Source organism: Gallus gallus, chromosome 4 (genome assembly GCF_016699485.2).
Source record: "Gallus gallus isolate bGalGal1 chromosome 4, bGalGal1.mat.broiler.GRCg7b, whole genome shotgun sequence".
NCBI lineage: Eukaryota > Metazoa > Chordata > Aves > Galliformes > Phasianidae > Gallus > Gallus gallus.
The window spans coordinates 88854062-88870796 of record NC_052535.1 but is presented as its reverse complement, the minus strand read 5'-3'; the positions used below and the strand labels follow the sequence as shown (position 1 = coordinate 88870796).

Below are 16735 nucleotides of genomic sequence, written 5' to 3'. Positions count from 1 at the left end.
CCACATCCAGCCTGGCCTTGAATGCCTCCAGGGATGGGGCATCCACAACCTCCTTGGGCAACCTGTTCCAGTGCATCTTCTGCCTCGAACTGCTGTGCTCTTCCAGTAACCAAACCGCTCCTATTAAAAGGCTTCAAACTCTCATCTGCAAGTGGACCTGGGTCTGTGAAGAACTAATGGCTAATTTGGAAAGCACAAGTCAACCATGTGCCATTAAAAGGAAATGAAGAGCCAAGTACCCCTCTGTTAGTTCTCCTTGTAGGTAATTAACCTGCCACAAAGATTTTTAGAGGAGGCCTCGACCGCAATGGAACAAACCCTTTAGTCTGATCAAGGAGTAAACACTTTTTGCCTATTGATGCCAACAAGGCAGTGGTTCAAAGCTGGCGTTTACCTGGGACTGTATTAAAGCACACTACACACTGCTGAAAGAAACCACTCGGATCTGACATAAACTACTTGTCTGAAGGACCCATCTGGAGCTCCTTGCTTTAATTAACTTCAGCATGGAATCTAAAGCAAGGTGTTATTCACATTGCTCATTTTAAAATGGGCACAATATTGCACAGTTTAAAACAGGCTGTAAGTTCTGCACTAAATAGACACACAAACCCCTCCTGTGGGCGTTCTCCCTATAGATCAATTACTTCTTTGTATCTGTGGAGAATTACCAGTTCCTAAAATAAGGACCATGACATCAGATCATGAAACCTTAAGGAGATGGCTGCTGTGCCTGGGGGTTCACTTAACCTCTGTGTCAGGAATAGATTGCTTTGGAGGATGGAAAAGGAAGCAAATACCGAAAATATATCTGTTGGTTGCACTCCTATGGAATCAACAATTTACTTTACACTAAGGAAAGAACTTCACCAAACAGTTCCTGAATGGGTATTCAGCTTCAACTGTGTTAATTTATATGATTATGTTTGACGTATCCTCGGAGTTCAGTTTGAAATCAAAAGGTGCTGCCTACAGAGTTTGAAATCAGCCTGCGTTTAACTCTGTGAAAATCACTGATTTATAACTTGTATCTGAGGATGTGGGAACACCTGCAATTTCTCTACCAGATATTTGATCTGCAGGGCGTGGGGACCCAAAAGCTGTCTCCTATACCACTATAAAAGTAACTTCTGCACTTCAGAGAGCCTCCCACCGCCCCCAAGCTCCCTTTCTTAGCATGCACAGGACAAGATGCATCTGCGAACGCAGGCAGACAATTTTCTTAACATAATCCCTAATTAAATGCTTTAAACACAGTAGGAATTTCCATTTTCTGGGCTGTCATGTAAGCAGGATGTTTAATTAAAAAAAAAAAAAAAGAGCAACAACAACAACAGAAAAACAAACAGTGCACTGCAAAACAAAACGCGATGGAAAAAAAAGAAGACACATTGAGCTGTCTGTAAGGAAATGTACCTGAAAAACGTCACAAAGAACTGTACCAGGTCCATAAAGTTGCTGTGTTGTGAGAATGCAATCTGCAAAAGAAAAGCAAAATGCTTTCTATTACTGGAAAGTGAAGTTAGATTTAACGCGCGTTGTTTCTGGGGCTGGAGAAATGACAGTGAAATAATGCTGTAAAAGTCAAAGTTGAAAAAGCACTGGAATATATGGAGGGAAAAGAAAGCAGGTTACCCCTTCACATTGTTTGAAGCCACACATATCCATAAGAAGCTAAACGTCTCTCCCTGCAATAGGCAAGGAATGGCATTCAGTGCATTGCTGAGCACTGCAGAGAAAGCACGACTCAGTGCAGAAGTTTTAAAGAGCTCCAGTGGAGTGTTTGCAATTATCGGACCGACAGCAAAGCACTACATGAACAAGTTCTAAACGCATGCCCCTGTACAAAGTATCCTCCTGCAACAAAATCTCCTTGAATAAGTAACTTACACCGAGAGCAGCAAAGAGGCATGAAATACAGAAGATAATAGAGACTGTGAAAACAGCTATGGCATTCATCTTAGCTCGCTGCCCTTCAATCCACACCAACTGCAAAGAGAAGCGAAAAACAAGCCTGTATTTTGGACAGAAAACAGAGGGAAGAAGCGAGGAGGAAACTGGGAGGTGGTTAAAGGCAAGGGGAAAGATTAGGGAGCCTGGGTAAAAATAACAAAGCGGAGGGGAGGCAAGCCAACAGCGAGGCAACTTCTGCAACATTAGGAATCAGAAGTTCTTTCCAGGTACCTCCTATTTCCTCTGACTATCAATGGCAGCACCACAACAGGAAATTAACTCTTTCATGAAGTAGCTGAATGCATTTCAAAACAGAAATGAAATCTGCATTTCAGCCACAAAAGCTGCTGGGGGATATAAAAATTGCTTAAGATGTCTTCTCTTTTTTTTTTCCCTTTCTTAATGAACTGCACAATACAGTATTATGAGCTTAAATCTCTGCTCCCAGCAGCAGTCACCTTCCAGAAATCATGAATATATGCAAAACGAGAAACAAAAACCAGAAACACCTTCTATTATCACATTGGTTCCAAATACCACCATCACTTTGTCACAAACAAATTGCAATGCTCTTAAGTTGAAAGCTCCTTCACAGCACATAACTTGTGTTTGCTGGAAAGGCAGCTGAAAAGCTGCAGACCAGATGCGTGTGATCTCACTACTACTGCCTCTGGAAGAGATGAAAACAGCATTTCTTGCTGATTTTTGGCTTAGTGCATCCCAGTGTCTTTCTGAGCAGCAGAAGGGCAATGAAGAGTTCACTTTTTGTTTCAAAGCCACTCTGGTGACTGAGGTGGTTCGATATCTGCCGAACTGTTGTGGCGTTTCTTTAAGGCAGAGATATTTCTCACTATAACACCACGTCCCAAAATACAAACACGTTGTGCTTCCAGCAGCATAAGAAAGAAGGGCTGAGAATAACTGTGATGCTGATGGGCAAAGATGTGCTGTCAAACAAAGACCACATTGTGTACCAACAGTTGATATCTAAATAGGAAAGCCTGGAATGTTTCCCACAGAAACACTAACATAGAATCATAGAATGGGTTGAAAAGGACCACAATGATCATCTGGTTTCAATCTCCTGCTGTGTGCAGGGTCACCAACCACCAGACCAGGCTGCCCAGAGCCACATCCAGCCTGGTCTTGAATGCCTCCAGGGATGGGGCATCCACAACCTCCTTGGGCAACCTGTTCCAGTGTCTCACCACCCTCTGAGTGAAAAATTTCCTCCTAATATCCAACCTAAACCTCCCCTGTCTCAGTTTAAAACCATTCCCCCTTGTCCTATTACTATCCACCCTTGTAAACAGCTGTTCCCTCTCCTGTTTATATGCTCCGTTCAAGTACTGGAAGGCCACAATGAGGTCTCCCTGGAGCCTTCTCTTCCCCAAGCTAAACAAGCCCAGTTCCCTCAGCCTTTCCTCACAGGAGAGGTGCTCCAGCCCTCTGATCACCTCAGTGGCCTTCCACTGGACCCGCTCCAAGAGCTCCATGTCCTTCTGGTATTGGAGGCCCCAGGCCTGTACGCAGTACTGCAGATGGGGCCTCACAAGAGCCGAGCAGAGAGGGACAATCACCTCCCTCTCCCTGCTGGCCACTCCTCTTTTCATGCAGCCCAGGACATAATTCACCTTCTGGATCATCCACGGTGTTTCTTTTGCCTACCTGTTGGAGCAAAGATCAACTGAGGAGCTGCACATCGCACACAGACTGAAAGAATGGCAAGGTTGGGTTCTGCATTTTACTTCTCACAAACCGACAACATTTTGTGTTATTAAACCTGACCAATCTGTGTCACGGGCAATTTAGTATCATAATTGTTAATGGTTTGCTTACTTAAAGCTTAATTCCCCCTGATATAATCTGTTCCTAGGACTTAATTAATTCAGTTACATAGAAAGTTTGGTTAGAAATAGCCATTATAAGTAGACTGTTCATTCTGAACATAGGGAAAATACAGCACAAATTTCGTAGCGGTATGGATTTCTAATTAAGTTTAGACAATAGTGGAAGATTCATTTATCCACTCTCAAAATCTAATTTTGTACCGAAGGAATAAGCAGGGGAAGTGCAGGAAAACACAGCGTGTCACACAGGAGGGTGGGAGGGCCTCCTCCAGGCACCCAGCAGAACTTCAGCTCTGCTGGGAAGTCACCATGCCACTTCCATGGCACGTGTCCTGCCAACAACCCTTCTTAGAAATCCTTGCCCAAGGAGATTGTGGATGCCCCATCCCTGGAGGCATTCAAGGCCAGGCTGGATGTGGCTCTGGGCAGCCTGGTCTGCTGGTTGGAGACCCTGCACATAGCAGAGGGGTTGAAACCAGATGATCTCTGAGGTCCTCTTCAACCCAGGCCATTCTAGGTTTCTATGAAATCAAAGCATCATCAAGGTTGGAAAAGACCACTAAGATCACAGAACCATTGAATGGTTTGGGTTGGAAAGAACACCAAGTTCAACCCCAACCCAACCCCGCTATGCCCACTAACCATGTGCCATATGCCACATCCACCTTTTAGTTCTTCTATCATTCAATTAATATAAAATATGAAGGCAAGAAGAAAGTTGGTCAACTTCTACCACCCAACACCATCTACATGCAATAGTTACAAAGCACTTGGCCACAGAATATTTCACCTGCAGGAAAAGCAATTTGAACCCAACTGAAATTTCAGTAACAGCTGGTATCTCAAATTCAATATTCCTCCGGAGTGAAACTACTGCCTGTGACTGATACAACGGCTGACAAACAGATTGGGATGATTACATACCAGGAACTGGTTTGCATTAGTAACACAGTTAGTGTTCCAGTAGAAAAGAAATTTCAATATAACTTAGATTACTTTATTTTTTTCCACCCAAAGTGACCAAGTGATTCTTAGTCTACTACTTATTTCGAAACAACTTCACCTTATGCCCTTATGTATAACCATATCTAAGGGCATTTAAGCCCCAATTTACAAGTGCATTGAGCTCATAAGAAAGTACCTGGATTTCATGTACCACTAAGAAAAATTAGCAACACCAAACTGATGAGAAACTGTAAAAATGAGAGGGTTTTTTGTTAAGCACAGGAAGAAATAGTGAAGAGAATTACAGATAAATCATCACAAAGTAATCTTCCCAGTTGTGTTGGAAATTATTGCTTATTTTCAACACATAAAAGCAGAACGATTAGCCATAGTGGGAGTGGGGCAGATTTCTTCTCAGACTCAAATATTTTCTTATATTAAACATAATTCATTCAGCCTGGGAGTATCAGCCTGAAGAACTGCCAATGGATTGAAGAACATCACCAGTATAGTACTCTGATAACATAATTTGGAGCATTTGGGGTATCTCAGTGCTTGAGAAAACATGAATGAACAGAGAAAACATTCTTTTTGCAGCTTTTCTTCTCCCAGTAACAATTCAGGATTCATTTGCTGTACTTTCACCTTTTCCCACTTTTGCATAGAGGGAATAAAATCACGTCAGTTCTGCTTTTCTTCCCAATCCCACTTCACATCAGGGAGGAGAAAGCGAAACTGGAAATGGTATTTTGAAGAGGACGCTCTCTTAGAAAAGGGAAAAATAGGAAAGTTAATTAACTTATGAAATTGGAGAGGTACAACAAAGAAGGCACAATGGGAGGTTGACCACCAGGGTTCAGTGCTCGCTTTGAATTCATAAGATCTTTAAAAAGGGTCCCAAGCACTCAATCCATTAGCTTCACCTTGTAGGAGGGCGCACCTTATGGTATCTAAGCCTATCGAACCAGCCAGCACCAAAAGCCAGGGACATGAAGAGAGCTCAGGCTGTTTGCTTTCTACTTAAACACAGCCCCAAAGCCAAAGTTAATGAACAAAAAAGCAGCACAGAAGGCTGAAAGCTCCAAGGGAATCTAAAGAGATACATCCAACAGCCAAACAAGCTGCACGTGACATTTATGTGCATCTTCCTCTATTTCCTCTCCAGCACCTCCACTTTCTCTTTTCTGTTTTTCTTTCTTTTTTTCCTTTTTTTTTTTTTTTAATGGTTAGAGGCAAGGATTCAATCCGACCTTGGAGAATACAGACAACAGTAAGAGGAAGCCGTGGCCTGAATGCTGAGTGCCTGCGTTACTGTCAGAGGACCAGCTGAAAAACAAATGTGTTTTTTTTTTAAGGCATTCTTGAGTGATGCCAAAGTCATCAAAACACTTGTTGTGCCCTTTACGAGAACGATGGGAGGAAAGAGTGCTCTTCTGCTTAAGAGAAGCACAGCTACAGACTGCAGTTCTCCTTTAAGCACGAACACATAGTGCCCTTGTGAAACTCATGGCCAAAACCTGGTGCTGTTTTTGGTATTCTCCACTCAACAGCAGCAGTATGTCAACTCTTACAGGCTAAGCAGTGAGGGTCTGGAAAAAAACAACCAACCTGACAACCCAGCTCCACCATCTACACAACGCTCCTGGCTCTGCTGTGTGCTGTTCTGCCAACATCTGTAATGAGCAATGCAAGTTGGTAGGACAGCAGAAGAGCTAACCTTAGGAACTTAAAAGGAGCGTGGCCAGCAGGTCAAGGGAGGTGATCCTCCCTCTCTATTCTGCCCTGGTGAGGCCACATTTAGATAATGTGCCCAGTTCTGGGCTCCCCAGTTTCAAAAAGACAGGAGAACAGCAGAGGGCCACAAAGAAGATGAAGGGCCCCTCATATCTCCTGTAAGAAGAAAGGCTGAGTAACCTCCCTCTGTTCAGTCTGGAGAAAAGAAGGCTGAGAGGGGATCTGACAAACATTGATAAAGATCTAAAGGGAGGTGGGAAGTAAATGGATGAGGTCAGTCTCTTCTTGGTGGTGTGTAGTGATAGGACGAGGAGCAATGGCCTAAAACTTGAACATAGGAAGCTCTGCACTGACATGTGGAAGAACTTCTTTACGGTCAGGGTGACGGAGTACTGGCACAGGCTGCCCAGAGAGCTTGGGGAGTCTCCTTCTATGGAGATATTCAAGACCCGGCTGGATGCCGACCTGTGTGATCCATTGTAGGGAACTGCTTTAGTAGAAGGGTTGAAGCTTCAGAGAAGGAAGGTCTTGCATGTGTAGCACTATGTTTCTTAACACTTCAAGTACCATATCTTGGAATATAACTGTCTCAGGATTAGATGCTTGGCTTTTATCAGTATCATACGCATTTTATTTGCATTGTCCTTAGTTACTTCAGCAAAATAATGCTCTTCTTTCTCTATTTAATGCTCCTAGAAATGTGGTTTGAATTTTAGTCCTGTGTGGAGACAGAAGTTGGACTCATTGAACCCTGTAGGTCCGTTCCAACTCGGGATATTCTGTCATTCTATAGCCATCCATAGCTACACCAGTTGACCAGATAGCTGAAGACCCGTGGATGCCCCATCCCTGGAGGCATTCGAGGCCAGGCTGGATGTGGCTCTGGGCAGCCTGGGCTGGTGGTTGGCGACCCTGCACACAGCAGGGGAGTTGAAACCAGATGATCATTGTGGTCCTTCTCAACCCAGGCCATTCTATGATGATTCTATGAACTGGATCACAGAGAGGAGAGATGTCCCAGAATTTAGTCTGTTCCTATTAGCATTCCCCATTGCTCACCACAAGCCCAAAACCAATCTGCAACCAAGAAGGCTCAGACCACTGCTTTGATACCTTGTAGAAGAAAAGCTTCTGGCAAATGTGGTACAGCTGAAGAGGTTCATATGCCCAAATTTATATTCTACAACAAATAAAAATAAAATTTCCACTAAAATTTGATTTTCACACCTACTACCGTGAGCCATGTTGCTCCTGTGTGGAAAGCCAATGAAGGAGATAAATGACTTGTTCTTCACACGCTGCAATGCTAACTAAGCCATTGAGCCTTTATGGCACAAACATTTGATACTGTGCAAATATAAAAACTAGTTCACTTCTGAACTTACACCAAGCTGAAAATCGATTTATATTCCAATACTGTGCTGCCTTACTGCAGTAGTCACAAATTGTCACTTTTCAGCTAATTGGCTGCAGTCAGCAGTTGGCTCAGAAATGCCAATTATCTACGCTTTGTCTCCCCATGCGAGCTCTCCGATTGCTGTGCAGAGCAAACATGGGCATAGCTGCCTCTAAATTAAAAACAGAGCTTAAGATTGAGTCCCCCATTTCTTGGCATCACAAAAAGCTACTACACAAACCTGACAAATGGGAAGTATTTGATCAGAAAAACAGCCGGGTGCTGAATAGTGATGCACATCTAAATTTCAGGTGCACCAGCAAACAGTGTTCTGGGAAGCACCATAACCAGGGCAGCAAGCTCTGATTGGGCCCTGAGCACATCCAGGGAGACACTGGAACAGGTTCCCCAGAGTGCCTGAGGATGCTCCCATCCCTGGAGGCATTCAAGGCCAGACTGGATGTGGCTCTGGGCAGCCTGGGCTGGTGGTTGGCGACCCTGCACACAGCAGGGGGTTGAAACTAGATGAGCATTGTGGTCCTTCTCAACCCAGGCCATTCTATGATTCTATGATCTTAAAGGTCCCTTTCAACCCAAACCATCCTCTGATTCTACGATCTTCCTTATGGTAATACACTACCAAAAGCCACAAGAACCCGAGGTAGGGCCAGAAAACACTCAGCTCTTTGAAGAGCTGAAAAACATGAAAATATCTTAAACCTAAAGATCAGGCTTTCCCATGGCCATCTGCCAGATCCTGTCCAGAGACTGACAAAGGCAATGGTCATGCAAGAGAAGAGGGACACTGCAGCTTGAGGCTATTGGAGCAATCATGCAGGAGAGAAAAAATGAAATAAAAGGGTCTCAGCTCCTGCTTTCACAGCTGTGGCAGTAAGGGAGAGTACCTGAAGTAACAGCAAAGGTCATGCTGTGGTGGTGAACCTCACAGGTTGTGAAGGCAGCAGCAGCAGAAGCAGCAGTGTCTGGCTGCAGGGAGCCATGGAACTCACAGCATTGTGACCTCTCTGGTGGCCAGGCCTTTGGGTCAGCTGCTGGATGCTCCTCCTGGAGCTCCTGCCCTGAAAGGTGCATGGACAGCAGCAGCATGCCTGTGTCTGGCATTGGATGGAGAGATGACTAACAGAGATGGTGCTAAGTCTTCCTGCTGTGGGTTAAGAGGTACTGCTGCAGCTCTTCTCACACCCAGGACTTAAAGCAGCTTCTGAGATGGGCTAGAGAAGGAATTCACACCTGTAACTCTGCCTCAAGTTTCGATTTTGTTGGTCTTCATGTAAAAAGCAAAACTGAAAGCTCAAGAGGTGACTTCTACAACAGCTACAACAGAACTCCCCAGTGCCTTCGTAAAGTCGAAGAGAGCATTCAATAACAGGGCAGTATTTGGGATGAGGAGGAGATACAAGAAGCTCAGATGGTAAAGGTCTAAGTCCAAACTCACTGGATTTCCATGGCATGAGGATCTCCAAGGAGTTCTTTTGTTCAAGAACACCTGGAGCATCTCCCATGTAAGGAAAGGCTGAGTGAGCTGGGTCTGTTCAGTCAGGGGAGGAGAAGACCGAGAGGGGATCTGGTAAACATTGATAAAGATCTAAAGAGAGGTGGGAAGCAAACGGATAAGGCCAGGCTCTTCTTGGTGGTGTGTAGTGATAGGACAAGGAGCAATGGCCTAAAACTTGAACATAGGAAGTTCTGTACTGACATGTGGAAGAACTTCTTTATGGTCCGGGTGACGGAGCACTGGCACAGACTGCCCAGAGAGGTTGGGGAGTCTCCTTCTATGGAGATATTCAAGACCCAGCTGGATGCCGACCTGTAAGACCTATTCTAGGGTCCATGTTTTGGAAGGGAGGTTGGACTTGATGATCTCTTGAGGTCCTTTCCGACCTCTGAAGTTCCATGATTCTCTAAAACGTTCAGATGTTGTACTGAGGGACATGGGTTAGCGGGGAAAATATTGGTGGTAGGTGGACGCTTGGACTGGATGATCCTGGAGGTCTTTTCCTACCTTGGTGATGCTGTGACTCTACAGTTTCAGTTCTGATCCCTCCCCATAGCAGAGAGCCTGACACACACACAATTCTGTCTTATTTCTCGCCAACAACTGAACAAAAAGTGATTTTTTTCCGTAAGAACTCACTCTGAAGCCAAAAGTTAAAAAAAAAAGGACATTTTAGGGTAACAGCAATTAAGTTCAGCTAAATTATTAACGTTACCTGAAGACTAATGTTAGTCCCTTATTTTAGTTATTAAAAAAACAGACTCCTTGAAGTGATTTTAAAGGCTCAGAAACAGAATCAAACAGTCCCACACCTCCCACCCTGCACACTGCCTGCAGATAAAATCTCTACTTACCTGTGGCCTCTCACAATCTGTATATTGCTAAGGTATCCAGCTGAATGCCTTTGAAAGCAAATTATCTGCTTGCAATTCAAAGGGAAGAGAGCAGAAATAAATAAGTGCAGAAAAGAGATGTTGTCACATTGCTTTTGCCCCAGCACAGCTCACTTCCAAAGGTCTTCTTTTTGTCCAAGAAAGGATTTCTGGTTGCTTACAAACGGTTGTATATCCACGCTTAACCTTGATGTCTGACCTGCAGGTTTGGTAAAAGCCCCTTGGAAAGGGATTTCTATTCTTGAAGCAAACTTCTTTGTTGCTGGTTTTAATTCTGCCACCTCTAAGCAACAGTAACTTCTCAACTACAACGCAAGAACTAGGCTTCATGCCTTCTGGACTTCAACAATCTAACTAGAGGGGGAAAAAAAGAAAGAAATGCAGGTCAGGAGCTCACTCTGTTAAGAGGAATTCAGCAGGGGAAAACAATGCAATAAAATGCCTTCTTTGGAAAAAAAAAAAGGGGAAAAAAAAACACATTTTCCACTGCTTGGTTTAACAGCAATGAATTCAGGAGTGCAGAAGACTTCTTGAAAACCTATCTAAAATATCAGCCCTTACGCTGGACCTCAGATGTGTTTATGCTGCGGAGCTGTTTCCAGTTATCTCAGCTTGGCAGTGGGAACTGCGTTCCCATGTCGGTCTGACAGCTGCAGCAGGAGGGCCAATGCCACGACTCCATCCCACAGAGCCTGGCTCACGCCACGGGAGGAAGAGGCACTAATCTGCAGTTGGGAATAATGTTCTGGTTACAGAGGGAGCTTTCTTGACGCTATATGAATCTTGTAAGAGGGAAAAATAATGCTAGTGTACTCCCTGTTCTCAGTGGATTTGGATTTATACACTACTGCAAGAATTATTCTGGAGACGAGGCAGCCTTGAGGTACTTTGCAAAGTGTGCTTGCAAATGCAAAGGCGGAAGCCAGACACAGAAAGCAGCCGCTGAGTCTGCAATGCTCCACCCTTTCCCGTTGCAAGTCCCCAAGTTCCTCTGCAGCACCCAGTGCTGCTGCCTGGATGTGTTTGTGAAGGATCCCGTTGGCTGGCTCTGCGCCCAGCACAGCTCCGACACCATCTGTGTGCAGGGTAAGTGAGATCTGTGAGCAGACCGACTATTCACAGGGAATTTCAACATGGAAAAAAGTTAAAACTTCAGCACACGACAGCTCAGCCACTCTCCCAGACACTGGAAGTCCACGAAAAGCGAGCTTACAGGATACAGCCACCTGAGTAGCTGCCAAAAAACTTACGTAAATGGAATAAAACTTGTTTTCCTGAAGAGTTTGCAATCATAGAATGGCCTGGGTTGAAAAGGACCACAACGATCACATAGTTTCAACCCCCTGCTATGTGCAGGGTCGCCAACCACCAGCCCAGGCTGCCCAGAGCCACATCCAGCCTGGCCTTGAATGCCTCCAGGATGGGGCATCCACAACCTCCTTGGGCAAAGGAGGGTAGCAAGCAGGAATCGAGGATAATGAGAAGAATAAAACAGCTAAATACAAATTAGGAGGCTTTTTTTAGGCTGCAAAATAGCTGGCAGATGGAAATGGCCACAAACCTTGTGTCTTGAATCATCTCTGACCAGACAAAGCACAGGATACACAGCAAGAGAGGGCTGAGAGCTACAGCTCTATCAGTGGAGAAGGAGCTCAGTCCCCCTCCCCCAAAGGGAGCTGTGATTTCCAAGGGTCATACAGGATAAATCAAACAAAATGCAAGAGAAAGACGTTTCAGCAGCATTCCAAGAGTGGATTGTTTTTAACACAAGCAAAGCAGACCTGCAGAGCCAGCTGAGGTTTGTTAGGGAGCGCTGGTGGCTCTGCCTTCACATGGGACAGCCAAACAAGCCAGACGCCATCTGCTTTTGTCATCCCACTTATTATGGGATGGATTTTTCTCCAGTGGTCTAACAAGGCTGTGGCTACTGTTTGTTTAAGTTCTTTACTATGAGAGTGGTGAGGTGCTGGAACAGGCTGCCCAGAGAGGCTCTGGATGCCCCATTCCTGGAGGTGCTCAAGGCCAGGTTGGATGGGGCCTTGGGCAGCCTGGTGTAGTATTAGATCTGGAGGTTGGCAGCCCTGCCTGTGGCAGGGGGGTTGGAGCTTCATGATCCTTGAGGTCCCTTCCAACTCAGGCCATTCTGTGATTCTGTGAGTGTTGTGGCTTCTTGTGTTCTATTCCCAGTGCACTTTTCTCCTCTTCATTCACTTTGTGTACTGTTCTTTGGCTCTTTAAATGAGCTTTCACGTTAGGAAATACATCTAGCTCTTCTGGCAGTCATAAAATCTTCCCAGCAATGGCCCACATCGCTCATTTGCTGAAACATATTTCAACCCAATGCTTTCCATTTACATTCAGCAGTGGCCCCTTGTACTTTCAGGAAGAGCTTCTCAGCACAGAAGCACAGCACCTGCAATCAGTCGGCATATCACCACCCTGGACCTCACCCAGGAGGAATTACTGCCAATCTAATGCAGACTTTGCTTCCACATAGCATTAATTCTACATTTTTTGATAGGATGCTTTCCAGTCTTGAAACTTGAAAGAGAGAGAGAAAAAAAATCAGCTCTCTTTAAAGGTAAGAGAATCACAGAATATCCCATACGTATCTTATCCATACACATCTTACTCCCACATCCAAAAGAAAACTCTTCCTACAAAATCCTTTTGGTATTGTTAAAATCTGAATCTCAGTGTATGAGTCTCTGCTCTCCTATAACTTGACTTATTCATGCAGCTGATGTTTTGGGAAAGCCACGTGGCCAGATTTCCAATGCTTCATGAGCATATTATGATAAGCCTCAGAAACAGAGATGTGTGAGTTATTTCTTCAGCACAGCTAAATCATCCACATGAGACTGAGACGAGAAAACAGACTGAAAGAACATTAATTGGGTGGCCTGCACTAAAATGGTACCTTTCCTAGTCTCAAAGGAAGAGAAAAATAGGTAAATAAAACTATGGTGTAGACTTAGACAGCCTTGAATGCTCCTCCCATCCTGGTACAGCTGAAAGAGGCTGTGATGGAGAGTCACGTTTCCAATCAGAACAGATGTCATAGAATCATCCAAGGTTGGAAAAAACCCCAAAGATCACCAAGTCCAACCAGCAACACACATCAGCAAAGTGTTAATACTACAGAGCACGATGCGACTGGCAGAGCGGTCATGGCTCAATCCCAAGTACAGCTCGAGCTGTAGGTACCAACCCCAAGACTTCAGTAGTTGGATAGAACGATAGCAACCCTGTGCAGCAACACAGCATCTGGGGAAAATACAGTGTGTGCAATACAGTGTGTGCAGTTCTCAGTGCTGCTGAAGCGTACAGCCAAAAGCAGAGGTTGGAGCCCATCTGAGAAAGGGTTAATTGCCTTTGATAAAAACCCCACGTTTTAATGATTTAAGAACAAGGACAAAGGAGAATGGTTTTAAAGTGAGACAGGGGAGGTTTAGGTTAGATATCAGGAGGAAGTTTCTCACTCAGAGGGTGGTGAAGCACTGGAACAGGTTGCCCAAGGAGGCTGTGGATGCCCCATCCCTGGAGGCATTCAAGGCCAGGCTGGATGTGGCTCTGGGCAGCCTGGGCTGCTGGTTGGCAACCCTGCACGTAGCAGGGGGGTTGAAACTCAATGATCATTGTGGTCCTTTTCAACCCAGGTCATTCTATGATTCTAAGAAGCTGCTAAGGAAAATACTACTTAATGTGAAAGGGAACGACTTCTAAAAGGAGAAAAATGTCATCGGTCGATGCCAAAAATAAGAAGGCAGGAGCAGATAAAAAGGAAGCAGCTGTTTCATGTTTTAAAGTATCATTTAACTGTTCTGTTCCAAATCTTTCCATCCCCAGCAGAAGATGTCAGTTCGCCTGTTCTGGAAATCAGCATGTAATTGCATGTCTCCAAAAGTAATTACATTCAACGGCAAATTTCATCAGATTAACAAATTGATTTACGTTTCATTGTTCGGGTGGAAGCAAGGCTCTCACACGGCGAGCGGCTCCCGGGCACCTGCAGTTACATCTAAATAAAGGCAAGGGACATCATTAGCAAACAACTTCGGCATTCCAGGGCTTTCAGAAGCAAAACTGAAAGAACGCTCTCCGAATGGAAGGGTCCCAGAGAGCTGAGGGTGATTATATCTCATCGCCGACACCTATTCCTAATTAAAGGTGTGAGGGGCGCAGTGGGGACCTGGCAGGAAAGATCACCGTCTTCAGGAAGGCTTCAAACCCACCTAATTATTTTATCAGAGCAATCCCTACCTGTCTATATGTATTTTATTCTCTTTGGCCAACAACAAAGGCATTTTTTCTTTCCCTTTACCCCTACGGAGAGCTTTCATTCGATTAGCCTGTAGCTTTTGATTACAGAACAACATTAATTTACAGAAAGGCTGGAAACATCCACGGGCCACGTCCATCCTCAGGGATATTTATGCCCTATATCAAACGTTTCCTCCAGAGACACATCAGGGTATTAGAGTCAGTTACAGACTCTGCTTTTCAACTCCAGAACGCTTTCTTTGCTCTGCCTTGTTACCAGTGTTATCAAAGCCTTTTAGTTAGGCTGTAAACCTCAAAGAGGTAACCCTCAAGAGCATCGTGCTTGCAGTATGCATGTCACCTTAGAGAAGTGGAAGGCCTGAACTAAAAGGAGGCATGGGATGCAGCATTCCTGGGGTCCCACATTCCTCACCTGGCAGGAGCTGAGTTACCCCAACGCTGTTTTTGGCTGTGCTGCTGCTTCATCCATCACCCTGCTCTGCAAGGTAACAAAACGCTTCCCAACACACATTAAGCACTGAATGGCAAGTCAAATTGAGGCTTAATTGAAAGTGGTATTATGATTCACACTAATGGCAACCACCTGTTTTATGGGTAACGCCGCCAATACAAATAGCAGGATGGGGAATCGGGTATCAGAAGAAGAAATTTAATCTAAATCTGCTATAATGGAGATCTCCTTTGAAAAAGGAGAGCTTGGAAGAATTCAGTATTCGCATACCGCTAGACACAAGAACCGTGAGGCATTAAACTAATGATGATAGAGATCAGAGTGGGAGCTTTGTCTGAAGGCTGCAAAGGCTTTTTAGGAATATAATCCATGGCGCTTTATAAAACACTGGCTACTATTTCCCACTTGGAGAGCCACGTTCAGCATAAGGGGAAATTAGCCTGCTTCACCCAGCCAGAGAGCCATTCCTTACAAGAACCTCAGTCTACTTTATAATTCCTCTCTGCTCTAAAATACAGCTGACAACAGCAGCATATGGCTCCATGTGAACTTTGCCTACATAATAACACAGGAAATATCCTCTGGCTTAAGAAAAAGACACATTTACACGTAATTGCCAGCTCTGCAATGCCAAACAGACACGCAGGGAATCTGCTTCCTTACACTCCTATACATGTTTTCAGAGAATGAATGTAAACCAGTAGGAACTGATTTAGGGGTCAAAGGAGGCCATTAGCAAAAATAATACAATCCCAGGTCAAACTGCTCAGCTGCAATGAGAAGCAGAGCAGAAATCTTTCGATGTGCAGGTATAAACAGAGCGTAGTTGGTTCCCTCAGAGCAACAGCTACAGGAAGAAGGAGTTGGATTTGAGGATCCTTGTGGGTCCCTTCCAACTTGGGATATTCTATGATGCTAAGAGAAGGTTGTGGGTGTAGAAGCCACTGGTCCAAAACACCAAGCTTTATTCCAAGTGGAACCATACTTCCATATCGATGTGAAACCTGACTCAGCTCTATCTGGAGCACCAAGATGTGCACCTTGCTTCAGAAGTTGGATGCAGCCATCCTGGTAACACTTTGCCAACAGTAATTTAGAAAAGCAACATGAAGAGCTGACAGGAAAGCACCAAAGGAAAGTCCAAAGCGCGGTGGTGATGGACTGATGGTTGGACTTGATGATCTTAATGGTCTTTTCCAACCGTAATGATTCTATGACTCTAAGATCATTCATTAGCAGTACGTCACTGCATGGGGAAGCTTACATCTCGTTCCTTGAGACGGCACGTGGTTTCTGCACACACAGCAGCAGGGAAGCCCGTGGACACATAAGTCTACACGTACAGGTTGGTGACAGTCATCTGGCCTATCACCAAAAGCAAGCTCTGCAAATAAAAGGCTGACTTAATTACAGCACGTTTCAGGCTGTCCTCAATTTTCGCCCAGCTCTGCCATTTGTTACAATTCGTGTGCTTGAACTTCTGGCAGCTCCGCGTAAAGCAGCCATCAATTTAACAGAGATGAATTGTTTCCACCTTTCGGTTCACCATTCACAATTCCAGTAGATGAACTGTGCAGCAGTTCAACATTTTGAGTGGGTTCGCAAACATTTTCCTATCACTGTAAACAGCCTGTTTGAAATATCCCGAATAATTATGACAACACATTATGTGACTGAATTAAGCTATCCACACTCCATTAACTTTCAGCATAG

General features: G+C 44.6%; 1 protein-coding gene across 1 annotated transcript in view; it reads right to left on the bottom strand.

Moving 5' to 3' along the window:
- ATRN (attractin) overlaps nucleotides 1-16735 on the bottom strand; it is a 145347-nt gene that overhangs the window by 42847 nt on the left and 85765 nt on the right. The window contains exon 25 of the mRNA XM_015286048.3: nucleotides 1417-1478. Within this exon, the coding sequence (XP_015141534.2) occupies nucleotides 1417-1478 (62 nt within the window). The remainder of the gene's footprint in view (nucleotides 1-1416; nucleotides 1479-16735) is intronic.